At 30.9% G+C, this 15,740-nt stretch overlaps 1 protein-coding gene across 2 annotated transcripts; it reads left to right on the forward strand.

Annotated features, from left to right (window-relative positions):
- The first annotated feature begins 2,288 nt into the window (after window positions 1–2,288).
- LOC111703201 (protein PFC0760c) lies at window positions 2,289–15,740 on the forward strand. 2 transcript variants are annotated; one of them, XM_023475082.1, is made up of 14 exons: window positions 2,289–2,322; window positions 2,382–2,525; window positions 3,035–3,247; window positions 3,612–3,668; window positions 3,733–3,999; window positions 4,741–5,085; window positions 5,180–5,452; window positions 5,509–5,784; window positions 5,872–6,168; window positions 6,346–8,404; window positions 8,507–11,603; window positions 12,390–12,451; window positions 14,160–14,230; window positions 15,596–15,740. In XM_023475082.1, exons 1-14 carry the CDS (start codon window positions 2,317–2,319, stop codon window positions 15,719–15,721), a joined length of 7,293 nt encoding a protein of 2,430 aa, XP_023330850.1. In that variant the 5' UTR covers window positions 2,289–2,316; the 3' UTR covers window positions 15,722–15,740. The 2 variants fall into 2 exon arrangements, with proteins under 2 accessions (XP_023330850.1, XP_023330849.1); XM_023475081.1 differs by having other exon boundaries at window positions 6,346–11,603.

The raw sequence follows: 15,740 nt of genomic DNA on the forward strand, positions 1-15,740 counted from the left end.
AGAGTGTCAATAAAAAAACCATAAATAAAGATGAATGGGAGTTTACACTTTTGGAATATCTAACTAAAGGTAATTAGCTTAAAAACACAAGATTTAGCAAGAAAAAGTATAAAATCTTTTTCTAAAACCTGCTTTTCCCATTCCAAATTTTTTTTAATTTTTTAGGCGTAGAACAAGGGTTGTCACAAGAACAGTTTGTAAAGCTTTTTAGGTATATCATTGAACTATCTTTAATGTTACAAATAGGGATGGATTGTTTTCGCTTATTTTAAAACGATCGTTTTGTTTTTAAACGAAGAAGAAAAACAACAGTTTTTTTAAAAAGATCGTTTTTTTAAATTAAAAAAACAAAGAATTCTTTTTTAGTTTGTGTTCGTTGTTTTGTTAAAAAAAGGTTGGTCGCTTTTAATTTTCGACGATAGTTAACGACCATTAACAATGACTCTTTGTTAACAATCGTTAACAACCTTTTAAAACAAAATACATTTTTTGGTTGTCAACCTCTTAGATCAGAAAAACCTTGGATTTTATTTTGGTTATTTATCTCGACAAAAAAATAACATTTAAAAAAGCATTCATAGACTTATCTTCCTAGAAACATGAAATTAATTGTCATAAAACTCAGATTCACAGGCAAAATTTTTTTTCAAAGACAATTGTTTCGTTGTTTTTTTGTTTTTTTTTAGTTCAAAACAAGAGGTTGGTTCGTTGTGACCCATCGAGTATCGAAAACATAACAATCGATCGTTTTTCAACGATTTAAAAACAATTAACAACCCTAGTTACAAATACATTTATAAAATTATTATTAAAAATTATTTAGTACACAGCTCACATACTCCCAGCACGGGGTGTGGATTGCACTAAATAAAGCGGATCGTCCTTTTCTACAAAAATGGGAAATATGGAAAAATTTTATTTCAACTTTAGATGAATTAAAAAGCCAATCAAAATATCAAAATCCTAAAGGTAGGCGAAGAAATATAATTAGATTAAAGCATAATTTAATGTGAATATTTTGTCTTATATCAATTAACAAAGGAATTAAGGTTTTGACACAAACTCTGATTTTTAGTTCCTTTATGATTCAAATTTAAACCATTCTAGATATGACAGCTGATTTAAAAAATGTTTTGGAAATATCAGAAAAATTGTTTAAAACCGGGGATCCTGGCCTAAATCATATATTAAAAGTAAGCTTAGTATTTTAAAGGAGAAGTTACTAAGACAATATTACAATGTCCTCCTCCAGTTCCCAAGAATTCATTGCTCCAAACAACTATTTCTCAAACCCTGGTTTCTCATCACAAATGGCCTATCTTGATAAATGGGACCCTCACCTTGCCTTTCTTTTAATGTTTAAGGGACTGTAAGCATAATTAGACGTGATCTTCCATGCAAAGACGACAATGCCCGATTTAGAACGGTATCCGTTAAACCTAACTGACTGTTAGAGAGCTTTGTGTTTAAATCTCTCGAAAACCACCTGAATTCATGTGCAACTCAGTGTACGCTGCATTTAGTGTGAACTCAACAAAGTGATCTGTTACTTGTATAGGCCTTGACATATATTACATAGTGTTCAAGAATTAAAAAAGCATTTTTGTAGTTTAGTAAGGGACAACCTTGATCGAACTAAGGTTTTAAGGGTACAACTGTGAATCAGACATTGCCATCTTTACATGGAGAGTCATTTGAACTTACGGTTACAGTTCATTTTAAAAGTAACCTAGTAACAGTTGTAAGTTGTAACACTGATTTTTTAATGTCGCATTTCACCTGTTTTAGGTCACATTCATCTTTGATTCTATTGGAGAAATGTTACCTCCAAAATATAAAGAAGATCTGGAAAATATTATTGCTCTAAAGGAAAAAGACGAATATTTCATACGACTACTGAAAGACAACAAATCAGAACTAGGTTAAAATTCTAATTATTTTAGTTTAAACGAAATTATTATTTTGAATAATTTTTCAGATAAATACTACATGGAGAATATACTAAATAAATCGGAAAAGGAAAAAGCTGCCAATGGTATTTCTAAATTTCTAATCATTTCCAGCCAATTTCATGGAATCAATTAAAAAATGTTACAGGCTTTGCTTGTTCAATAAAGATAAAATTTGAAAATTAAATATATTTTAGAAGCTCAAAATGGAAATTCTAACTCAAATAAAAACTGGGAAGAGTTGAAAATTTATCTAAAAGAACATAAAAATGTTTTAAACATATCAGAGGAACAGTTGAAAGAATTTGAAGAAAAGTATACCAGTAAAAACATAATCAAAATATTAAAACATATTATTCAATGGTTAATGACGGTGAGTACTTGTATTTGAAGGTATATATTACGAGTTATCTGATTTTCTAATTATTTTAGGACTCTACAGAGGCAGATAAAAATACAGTAGAAAAGTATGCACATCTCTTAACATATGTTTCTAAAGCATTTACTGAAATGATAATAAGTGGAGATGTGAGCAAAGAAGACTTGACAGAAATAAATGAACTTTTAGCAGTTGAGGTTGGTCAACTTTTTTTTCACAGTAAGACAATAGTAGAGATACAACAATTGAATCTTATCAGTTTTCAAAATTGTAAACATAGATATCTAATTCCTACTTAATTAGACAAAGCTTTCAAGGGTACCATAGGGAATCTGGCATTGCCATATTTTCATGGTGGTTAGACTTGCTATTATAGTCCTGATGGCAGATAGGTTCGGTCAAATGCATAGACAAAGACAATTCACATAAATTTTATTGTTTTTTGAAAGAACAAAGTTTTTAAGAACGATTTTTCGGAACATACTTTTTAAAAGACAAAATTTTTTTAATGAACAAACCAAAACAAACTGAACAATCTTTCAGTGGGAAAACAAACAAAATAGATGAAAATGAACGACAATTTTGAAAACGAACGAAATCAATTTTATTGAACGATTGAAAAAAGCGAAATGTGTCATTCACAAACGTGAAAGAACAAAATGAAAAATGTTGACCGTGACCATCTCTAACTACTGCATGTTTTCAGAGAGAACTAAGTGGAAATTCTAAGCCTGTAGAAAACTTGACAAAGCTGCAAGATGTTGTTAAACATGCAACTAGCGAAGGAAGAAATTCTGAATTTATTATTCAAAATATTAATAATCTGAATCAGTTTCTCACTGAAAATAAAAACCTACTGATGTATGGTGATGATATTAGAACCAGTTGGATAAAAAACTTTAAGAAACGGGTTACTGAGGTAATAATTGATCAAATGTATATATCTGTTTTACCAAAAATATCTAAGTTAGAACTTTTGTCTTGTGAATTTCATGATATTCCGCAAATAACTCTTTGTTAGGGATCAAGCATTAAATAAGTCTAAAGGACCTTCTTACGATATCTTGATCAAGCGTTCAAGTTTAAGTTTTAAGATTTTGATTAAGATTGATTAATTTTCTCCTCCTTGTTTATTTGCAAGTCCTTTTACATTTCAAACTATAAATTCTGTTACATCAAATAGTCTAAGTTTGAAAAATCAAAGGTGTACACCTTTAGGTTGCAAAGGTATAATGATTAGAAATTGTTATATAGTCTAAATCAATGACTCAATTCTTTTTAAGGAGGACAAGACAAAATTATCTCTTCTTCAAATCGAATTAAAAAATGAATTAGCAAAGGTGAAAATAAATCCATTAATATTTTTTCAGAAACATTTCATTATGGAATTTATAATACTTTTAGCCTGACATAAATGAAGAGAAGAAAGAACAGATAGAAACCTATTTGCTTCTGATTGAAAATATTGTCAACTATTACACAGTGGAGAGCAAAGCAGATGTTGAATTAATTCGAAACCTATCTCCGGAAACAGTATTAACGAAGATGGCAGAAACCTTTAAGAATTTTCTTGATATTGAAACTGTGAATGAGAGCTGGGGAGCAGAGTTAATGAAAAACAAGCAAAATATTCTTGATTTACAGACAAAATTGGAATCATATGTTTCTCAGGTTACTTAAATTAATCCCCTAGTTCTTTAAATGTTTTTTTTTTACAAGAAAATGAGTTAGATTAATGCAATAAAACATCCGTAGAGAGCATTAAATATGTTGCACAGAGTGAGCTTATATTGAATTATAAAAGAATAGGTAGTCCTTTTCTCATATTTTGTAAGAAGAATTGATTTTTTACCTTTTACCTACACCCTAAAAATGTATTGTAAACTGCAATGGTTTTTTGCTCTTGAATCTAGCTGTTCAGAACTTGCTTCTGAGATGTAATAGGAAGAACTACCATTTATACTTTGCTTCTCTGTTTTTATGGCAACTCACTTGACCCCAGGGAAAATTGAAGTATTTTGCCTGGATGAAATGTCGACTTTTAAAAAATTTAAGAAAATCCACAAAATTTTTGCGTTTTACAATTACAAAGAAAAATTGACTGTAAATGCTTAAGAGTTTTCTAGAGTAGAAGTCGTTTACACATTTTATAATCTAACTCATTTAATACTCCTGATGCTGAATTTAAAGCATTGAACGGCGTCTAGACTCGGTTTGAATGTTTTATAAGTGTTTCAAGATTTGAGCCTGCGCTCAATGGGAACCAGTTGTTGTCAGTTTAGTGACATGGTTCAAATTCTTTTAATTTGCCCTCTGTTACGGATTGTTTTTAAAAGCTCATATTGGGAAGAATAGGAGACTTCAACCTCAAATCCCTGTTTTGAAATTAAAACAATGGAACATTTGTTTTAGATTGAAGAATCAGGATCATCTAAGGATGTTAGAAATAAAGATATTTTACTGAAGATGATTTATCTTTTACAATACGCAATCAAAAAGATTGAAAACCCTGAAAAGGAAACAACAGGAGATGATGCAGATATACTTAATTATTTCATGATGGCATCATCCAAAGCAAAATCTGAGAAAAAATCTACATCAATTGATCAAGAACTTTTTAATTTATTAAGTCTGAAAGTTATTAAATTCATCAAAGAACATGGTGGCGATACAAGTGCTAAGCTTTCGAGTGAAATGTTCAAAGACCCCAAAGAATTATTGAAAATAAAAATGCAATTAGAAGAGAAAAGGGAGAAGGTAAAAAATTCAAATAAAAGATCAATCAACCCATTTTTCTGATACAATTTAGAAAAATTTAATAGAAACCTATTCCACAAGATCATGTTTTTAGGTTCAGGACTCATCTGATATGGTTAGCATAAAGAAGAATAATGTTCTGGAAGAAGTTCTTTATTATATAAACATTCTTATGAAAAGAACTTCTGAAACTAAAACTGCACTTCATGAGTCCAAAACTGAGTTTATATCATACCTAGAGGAATTAAAACAACTTCTGCCTGGAAAAGGATTTGAATCTTTTACAGAAGAATGGGTAACACAAGCTGTAAATAATGCCTCTCGATTATATCAGCTAAAGGAAATCCTGGACAAACAAATTAAAAAGGTAATAAATTTCCAAAATAAAAATTTTGGCAATAAATATTTTTTTTACTTCTTCAGAATACTGAAAATGATGAAGGCGGCTTGAAAACGGAGAAAATGAAGCAGTTTTCAGAATATATATCATGGTTAATCTTTCAAGAAACATATACCAATACAAATGTTGATGAGAATATCCCCAAAAGTATGAACTCTACGGAAATGGAAAAAGTCATAACAAAGTTTATTATGGAAAATTTTGAGCACTTGAAGGACTTTTTCGACCCTGACAAAATTGTTGAATTAGTGAAAAACCCTTTACTTCTTTTAAACATCCTGAATAAAAATCTATCCCAGGTAAAATTTTGTGAAGCGCAAAAAAGAATTAAGAAAATATCTGAAATTTAAAGAATTAGAACTTTTGAAACATTGAGATTTTTTTAGATGGAAAAAGGCAATAACAGCAAAGATGATCCTGAGCAAATGAAACTAACAGAGATGCGTGATCTATTATTAAGCATATTAGAACCTGAAGATGATAAAAAAATTCCAACTAATGAACTTAAGACAAAGGATAATGTGGAGGAAATCAAGAAAAATCTGAAAAATTTAGTTGAAGAATATCCTGAATATCTTGAAAGTGGAAAAGATTACTATGATGACAACTGGGTTGATGCCGCTGCTGAAGATCCTAAATTGTTCCAGAAAATGTGGGATAATATTCAATTAAAACTTAAAAAGGTACTTTTTATTGAATTTAGTAAGTAATCTAATTTTACTTAACATTACTCTTATCTAATTACTTTTCTTCCACATTGTTCCATATTTTTGTTGATGATCTTCTGAAATAATTAAACTTTCACAAGAGAAATGCTAACTTTTTTCTATTGTTTAATGGAATATTTTCATTCATTTAAGGCAGGTAATGAAAACAAGGCAGAGCTTGTTAAAGACAAAGTAACATCAATATTGCAATCATACCAACAATCAGCAGTAGAAGATTCAGATGCAATGGAAAAAGATGAAGTTGTAACTACTAAAAATGAGGAATTGGAGGAAAATGATGATGACACTGATGATGAGGATGATGATATAAATGGGGTTCCTAATAAACCTACTGAGGGTGTGAGTGATGACAGCACCGAAGAAAATATTACGATGGTTAATAATGAAATTGAGAAAAACAGTGAAAGTAATGATGAGAACAAGGAGGATGTAGATGTTGATGATAACGCTGACAGTAATAAAGAAAATAACAAGGATGAAATCGAAAGAGATAAGCAGTATGAAAATATTGAAAGTTTATTGGATTCAGCATCAAAAGATAAGAATGAAAGTGCAACTGAAATCATAACTAGCATTGTTACAACAGATGTAGCTGATATCAGTGAAAATGTAAATGACATTAATGAAAATTCTACAGAGAATATGTTTGATTTAGATTCAGAGGTTGAAAAAGAAATTTCAGCTGACAACAATACCAGTATTACTACAACTGATGAAAGTACTGATGTAAGTACTACAGAGGGTTTACTTGATTCAGAATCAAAGGTTGAAAAAGAAAATTCAAGTAAAGACAATACCAGTATTACTACAAGCAATGAAAGTTCAGATGTAAGTACAACCTCAGAGGGTTTGTTTGATTCAAATTCAAAGGTTGAAAAAGAAAGTTCAGCTAAAGACAATACCAGTATTACTTCAAGTGATGTAAGCACTGATATATATGACACTTACAGAAGTTCTACAGAGGGTTTGCTTGATCTAGATTCAAAGAACAAAAGTACTAAGGAAGAAAGTTCAACTGAAGACACTACCAGCATTGCTACAACTGATTTAAGTGATAATGATAACTTTAAATCTGATGCTTATACAAGTTCTACAACGAAGTTGCCTGATTCAGAAGAAAAGAACAAAAGTTCAACCAAAAACAAAACCAGTATCACTACAACTGCTGAAAGCACTCAAGGAAGTACCACAGCAGGTTTGTTTGATTTAGATTCAAAGGTAGAAAAAGAAAGTTTAACTGAAGACAATACCACTTATACTACAAGCGATGAAAGTACTGATGTAAGAACAACAGAGGGTTTCCTTGATTCGAAATCAAAGGTTGAAAAAGAAAGTTTAACTGAAGACAATACCACTATTACTACAAGCAATGAAAGTACTGATGTAAGTACAACAGAGGGTTTACTTGATTCAGAATTAAAGGTTGAAAAAGAAAGTTCAACTGAAGACAATACCACAATTACTACATCTGCTGAAAGCAATGATGTAAGTACAACAGAGGCTTTGCTTGATTCGAAATCAAAGGTTGAAAAAGAAAGTTTAACTGAAGACAATACCACTTTTACTACAAGCAATGAAAGTACTGATGTAAGTACAACAGAGGGTTTGCTTGATTCAGAATCCAAGGTTGAAAAAGAAAGTTCAACTGAAAACAATACCGCAATTACTACAACTGCTGAAAGCAATGATGTCAGTACAACAGAGGGTTTGCTTGATTCAAAATCAAAGGTTGAAAAAGAAAGTTTAACTAAAGACAATACCACTATTACTACAAGCAATGAAAGTACTGACGTAAGTACAACAGAGGGTTTACTTGATTCAGAATCAAAGGTTAAAAAAGAAAGTTTAACTGAATACAATACCACTATTAATACAACTGCTGAAAGCACCGAAGGAAGTACTACAGAGGGTTTGCTTGATTCAGAATCAAAAGTTGAAAAAGAAAGTTCAACTGAAGACAATACAAGTATTAATCCAACTGATAGAAGTGATAGTGATGCACATATGTATGATGCTTTCAAAAGTTCAACAAAGGGGTTGCTTGATTCAGAAGCAAAGAACAAAAGTGTTACCGAAGACAATACTAGTATTCTTACAACTGATGCAAGTGATAGTGAAGTGATAGTAAGTGAAGATATATATGACGTTTACACTATACCTGATGAAAGCACTGATGTAAGTACAACAGAGGGTTTTCTTGATTCAAAATCAAAGGTTGAAAAAGAAAGTTTAACTGAAGACAATACCACTTTTATTAAAAACAATAAAACTACTGATGTAAGTACAACAGAGGGTTTTCTTGATTCAAAATCAAAGGTTGAAAAAGAAAGTTTAACTGAATACAATACCACTATCACTACAAGCGATGAAAGTACTGATGTAAGTACAACAGAGGGTTTGCTTGATTCAGAATCAAAAGTTAAAAAAGAAAATTTAACCAAAGACAACACTAGTATTACTACAACTGCTGAGAACACTGAAGAAAGTACTACAGTGGATTTGCTTGATTCAGAATCAAAGGTTAAAAAAGAAAGTTCAACTGAAGACAACACCAGTATTAACCCAACTGTTGGAAGTGATACTGATGAACATATACAGGATGCTTTTAGAAGCAAAGATTCAAAAGCAAAGAACAAAAGGGTTACTGAAGACAGTACTAGCATTTTTACAACTGATGTAAGTGAGAGTGATGAAGATATATACGATGTATACACTACATCTGATGAAAGTACTAATGTAAGTACAACAGAGGGTTTTCTTGATTCAGAATCAAAAGTTGGAAAAGAAAGTTTAACTGTAGACAATACCACTATTACTACGACTGCTGAAAGTACTGATGTAAGTACAACAGAGGGTTTGCTTGATTCAAAATCAAAGGATAAAAAAGAAAGTACTACTATCAATAATACTATTGCAGAAGAAGACACAGAAGTAAATATAAGTAGTCTTTTTAGAAGTAGAAACATTTCAAAAACAGAAGAAAATGAAGAAAATGACGACATTCCTGAAAGTCAGAAAGAACTTCAAACTTCTGAAAATGAGGCAATAGAAAATAGTGGTGAGGACATTGATGAAGATAATGATGATGACACCAATGGGGTTGGTAATGAGCCTCCTGAAGATGGTAGTGAGGAGAGTACTGATGAATATTTCACATTAGATATTAATGAAAGTTCAATAAAAAAATTAGAACTACAGAGAGAGAGAAAAAATTCCATGAAGGATGATAATATTGAACTTAACAAGGACACCACTGAGAATTATAAATTAAGCAAAGAAACAACAACAGACTACAGAAAATTAAAGGAGACAAGTGATAACAACACTGATATTAAATTTGAAGAAATTTCTTATTATGGAGATTCATATAAAGCTGAATTTGAGAAGGAAAAAGATCAAGATGACACTGAGAAAAAAAATGTTAAAAAACAAAACAATACAAATAATTCAGAGAAGTACAATAACTTAAACAAGGAAACTTTAATTGAAAGCGATTCATTGACAGACGAAGAGCTTCAAAGTTTGACAGATGGTATTTCAGAATCAACCAAAGATGATGATATTAGTGAAGATTTTTATCCTTCAGAGAATGAAGAAGTTGTTGAAGAAGTGATGGAAGTTTTTACTGAAGATAATCAAGAAGTTGGAGACATAGCGCAGATAAATCTTGATAAAATCTATGAAGATGAATCACAAGCAGAAGAAGAAGCATCAAGAATTGATGAAAGTTATTACAAAAACAAGATTTCAGAAAAAAATGTCAAAACTGAAAATGATAAAAATGAAATAAGTCATAAGTCAAGAGCAAACAAAATAGACGAAAGAGCTGGAAAAAATGAAACTGACCAGAAAGAAGAGGTTCAACCAACCAAAAGGGGTTCCATTAGAGAAAATCAAAATTCAAGCTTTGAATTTTATAACCACAAAAACATTGAAAAAGCATTGTTAGATAATGATAATGCCCCAGATTCATTTCAAAACAAGACTAACTCATACAGCATGATGCAGTATTATGAAAATTATGAAACCAAAAAAGAACAAGAATATTCAGGAGCTATCGATGCTTCAAAAGCACCTGAGATTAAAACGACAACACCAGAGTATGATGATGATGTTTTAGGAAAGCCAAATCGAAAAAGTACATTACCTTCAAGTTCTACAGAAAGAACTCTGATACATAAAAATCAGAACTCAGTAAGAAATTCTGAAATACCTTTAATTGGTTTTAACAGCTTTAGTTTTAACACCCATGTTAACAAGAGTAATATCAAAACAACTACAGAAAACTTAGGAGAAGATTATAAACAAAAAAGATATGAATATGAAGAAGAAGGGTTTTATGGAGATGATGCTTATGAAACATATGATCTTGATAAATCAATTGGTGATGGTGGAACAAATGATAAAGGGGATATTTATGAAACAAGTAATAGTTATGAAATAAATGAGGATAGTAGTGTATATGAAGAAGAAGAGGCTTCTGATACAAATGAAGTTTATGGTTATGAGGATAAAACAGTAAAAGCATATGATGATAGAAGTGAAACAGAAGGGGACAATTTAGAGGGGGAAAATGACAATGAAGAATATGGTTATGAGGATGAAACAGCAAAAGCATATGATGATAGAAGTGAAACAGAGGGAGACAATTTAGAGGGGGAAAATGACAATGACAAGATCCCAAACTTTAGAGATGAATCAATTTCTAATGATAACGATTTAATTGAAGATACTTATAACCAAGACAATTTTGAAGCAGAAGAAGACAATTCTGAGACCAGTTTCAGACCATTAGAACAATTTGTTCCAACAACCACTGAATTGGAGGAATTTGACTATGCAAATGATGGTCTCACAACAACTGCAAAAGAAACCAACATTATTTTGACTAGAAACTCAGTCAGTGGATTGGAGAATTTTGATTTAAAGACAACAAATATACAGCAAGAACCAACCTCAACTGAAACTTCTGAGTTGGGCCCGAGAAAATCAAATTTAACTACGCTTGGATTTGAAAGCTCTAACTTTAAACAAACAGCTGAAGTTTTCACATCAACAATGCCAGAAACGTCTACTGAACTATCTGATATTGCTCCAAAGAAATCAAATCTAACCACACCTAAAGAAATGAATGGTACAACCACAACAACAACTGAAATTTCAAATATTAAGCCAGGAAAATCTAAATTAACCACCACACGTGCACCGGTAGGAGAAACCACTGCATCAATTCCCATAACTGATGTGGGAAAATCTACAGTTACATCAACAATTACAGATGTTTTACAAATGGTCACCTCAAATTCTAATGAAGAACAAGACAACAGAAAAAAAACAATTTCTCAAATGATTAAATTTCTTGAAAATATGCTATCCTGTAAAGGGAAAAGGTTAGTTAAAGTGACCTGAAATGTATGGAACTGAGTATGCAGCATCGTAGAATTTATGTTTAGGATTCATTTTTATTTTTAGGATTCATTTGAGACTTAGAAAAAGTTTCCACATGCATAATTACTAAGTTTGAGTGCAAAGTCGATGTTCAAAATCATGAAATAGGGTGGGTATGTCTTCAGAATCGTTTTTTTAATTATTACATAACGATGATGAAGAAATAAGTAAAAATTATATAGTAAACTAATTTAATATTTAGGAACATATTTCTCAAAAGAAATTTGTCAATAAATCAATGTTAGAATCAATTATTTCATTTTCCTCATTATATTGATTTTTTTATTTTCTATTGATTTGTTTGAAGATTTCTACAAATTCTTCAAATGTCGTCTTTTCAATGAAAATTCCAGAAAATCTGCAGAAAATCTTTGTAGATAATGAGAGATTATAGAAACTAATAATTGAATAAAATTATTTATTTTTGATGATAAGCGTTAATTTTTATTTACTTAACCTGTTCATAAAAATCTTGTTAGTTTACTGTACAATTTTCGTCATATTTTTTGTCGTCGTTATTTAATAATTAAAAAAAACTGATTATTACCATTGACGTTGCGCTCAAGTTCAGTAAATACACGTCGTAAAAACGTTTTATATGTCTCAAATAAATCCTAAAAACTTTGTCCACAATACTACATATTCAGTTCAAACTCCATACATTGCCGGTCACTCCCTTTAAGTCTAATAATGAATTAAAACCAAACTGTTTGATATGAATTGTTCAGGAATTGTAAAGCTTGTCCAAAATGCCAGGAAAAGAAGGAAGATGACTGCCTGAGTGTTGCAAGTATGCATTTGAAACTAGAGATGGGCACGTTCGACTTTTTTCGTTTCATTTTGGTCGTTTTTTTCATTCGTTCAAAAAATTGATTTCGTTCATTTTCAAAATTATTGTTAATTTTTCATCATATTTTGTTCTTTTTCTCCCAGAATGATCATTCAGTAAAATCTTTCGTTCAGTATAATTGGTTGTTTAATGAAACCGTTCATTCTGTAACAAAAGATATTTTTTTTTAAATCTGTTCGAAAAAATAGCTTGTTCAGTAAAAAATGTCATTTTTTATTTTGTTTCAAAACTCGTTCGTTCAGTGAAAAAAAGCATAGTTTTTTCCAAATCTTTCATATTCAGTAAAGTTTGTTCAAACGATTTTTAAATCGTTTTTCGTTTTTATAAAACGATTTTTTTTATTCGTTCGATCATCTTTTTTTTTTGACCGACACCCTTTTCAAAAAACGATGCCTATCTCTGGTTGAAAGAATACTATATATTTTTTTCTACCAAATGTCAAGGATGTCAAGGATGACGGACTTTTCCTTATTTATCTAAAGAACCGCGCTATAATAGTTGCACACTTTACTTACAAGATATTTGATATAATTAATATATAGATGGAGTATAGGAACTTTGATGCAGAAATTAATTGTTTATGTTTTGAGTTAATTTAAAAGAAAATCTGAAGTCCGAAAAAAAAGTGCTGTTTTTGCATTGTCAAGCGTAAAGAATATTTTTAGAGTATTTTTATTATTTGTAGAATACGGGATTTCCAGACTTAGTTCGTAAGCTTTTAAACTTGGTTGTACATTTCAGTTTTAGCTTCTAATCTATAAACTACACAGAACAGAGATTAGAATAGAAGGGAAATAATAATATCCCTCAGTATAAATTGTTCAGCCCCATGAGTCTGAAAAACTGTTCACATTGTACAATTTTTGTAAATGTTCACAAATTATACGCAATACATCATAGTAAAATGGTATGCTCCCAGGGCATATCTTTTACAGTTTCTTCTTTTTATAAAATTTATGCAGGTATGTACTCGTGAATGTGAAGTAAAGCTTATGCTGAAATGTACTCAGGAATGTAAAATAATGCTTATGCTGAAATGTACCCGGGAATGTAAAGTAGAGTTTATGCTTAAATATACTCGGGAATGTATAAAGTAGAGCTTATGCTGAAATGTACCCGGGAATGTAAAGTAGAGCTTATGCTGAAATGTACTCGGGAATGTAAAATAATGCTTATGCTGAAATGAACTCGGGAATGTTTAAAGTAGAGCTTATGCTGAAATGTACCCGGGAATGTAAAGTAGAGTTTATGCTGAAATGTACTCGGGAATGTATAAAGTAGAGCTTATGCTGAAATGTACCCGGGAATGTAAAGTAGAGTTTATGCTGAAATGTACCCGGGAATGTATAAAGTAGAGCTTATGCTGAAATGAACTCGGGAATGCATGACAGCCTGATGAGCTGACAAAGAATATGTTTAAAGAAAAATTAATAATTTTCAAGAACATTTTTTTCTTTAAAAAGATGTTCCAGGCCCCAAAAGTTTATAGCACAAATATGTGAAGTACACCTGCAGTATGGAAACAGTACAACAAAATGGCGGTTTTACTCTTTTTTCGATTTAATTTTACTCTACACTTATCTATTTTCTTTGATAAACTACTTGATGTCTTTTATTTTAAAAAATCTATTTTTTTTCTTGATATTAGAATGCGAACCAGGAAGCAGACGACTTCAATATCTATCTCTAAATTGGAGGGTTTACGAAGAGCTAAGTGAGGTAATTAAAAGACAATATTTTTCAAAATTTTAAGTTTTCCATAGACACTTGAATTTTATGATGAAGGTTTTGTCTCAATATAGTTTAATGATGATTTACAGATTATCTTTGATTTTGAATTGTTAGAAATTTCAAAGGAAATATATAAAACAACAGACATATAATACAGTGATAACCATAAAACTCTGAAATAGGAAGACGACTTTTAGACTCAATTTATAACTTTAAATAGTCCAATGAGCAATGAGCATGGGACACAGAAATTGTGCAGTATAAACAGACACATTTCACTTGATAAGTGGTTTAATAAGTGTCTAGTAAAACTATTTGCTTTATAACAACACCATATACACTTAAGTATTGCTGTAAATTGGCCTTCCTTTTCCAGAGGTTTCTGGTATCACTGTATATACAACAGACAAAAGAAGTATATATTTGGACAATATAGATTCAAGTGAATAAATAGAAATCTGCGGTTTTTAAAAACGGACCATTCCTAATTCATACGATGAAAAAATTAGCAGACCCCGTGTGGGAAGTACCAAAAAGTTTCGACTGTAAATTGTTTAAAGAAGAGATCTAATATTTTTGTATGTAGAAATGCCACTGGGAACCATGACGATATTAAAAGACTGTAAGACCTTACATGCAAAGATGGCAATGCCCAATTCACAACAGTATCCGTATTAGCTTTGTCTGGATTAGATTTCAATGTTTAAAACTGATTATCTTCTAATGTGGTTTCCCTACTAACTTGCGCATTTCTACTGCGGGAAAACATAGAGTAGTAAAACACCTTAAACATTGAAAAACAACAATATCTCCCACATTATTGATCAGATCAAGGTACTAATGCAAGGAAAGTTCTTTCAGAGGTGTACTCTAACCTTTCTCTGTGTACGCATTTTTTGTACTGCAATGTACTTTCTTTGGGCGGAAAAGTAAACACAAGACGGATGTCACAGACTGACATGGAATCCATTTTCACAAAAATAATCTATGAAATATTCTGGTCATAGGCAGCTATTATGTGAATTTTCAAAATTATCAAAATTAAATGCTTTTATCCTCCTCGGATAGAAAACGAACACTGATGCATCTATTCTTGTTTACAAATTCCGCTCAGAGAGAACTGATTTCAATATATGTACGCAGAGTATTCGCGACCGCAATTAACTTTCCTTGCATTAGTACCTTGGATCAGATAAAGGTTTAAAGGGTAAGGTTGTAAATCGGCCATATTTGGCTTACAGTCCCTATTAACTTATCACTAAACTATTGAGACACGAACCTCGGTTAAAAACCAAGTACTTCTGCTTTATGATTAAAATATAATTTAAAATTGGAACCCTAATTGTTTTATAGACTGGAGTTTGGGAGGTGAAAAACTGCCCTGCACAATCTATATTCTGGAATAAGTATCAATGTTGTGTAAATATTAAGGTCCATCCCTGTTCAGCAAACTGTATCAATGCAAATACTATCGAATAAAAATATTTTCAAACCTTCA

This window comes from Eurytemora carolleeae, unplaced genomic scaffold, assembly GCF_000591075.1.
Source record: "Eurytemora carolleeae unplaced genomic scaffold, Eaff_2.0 scaffold404, whole genome shotgun sequence".
In the NCBI taxonomy this organism is placed as follows: Eukaryota; Metazoa; Arthropoda; class Copepoda; order Calanoida; family Temoridae; genus Eurytemora; species Eurytemora carolleeae.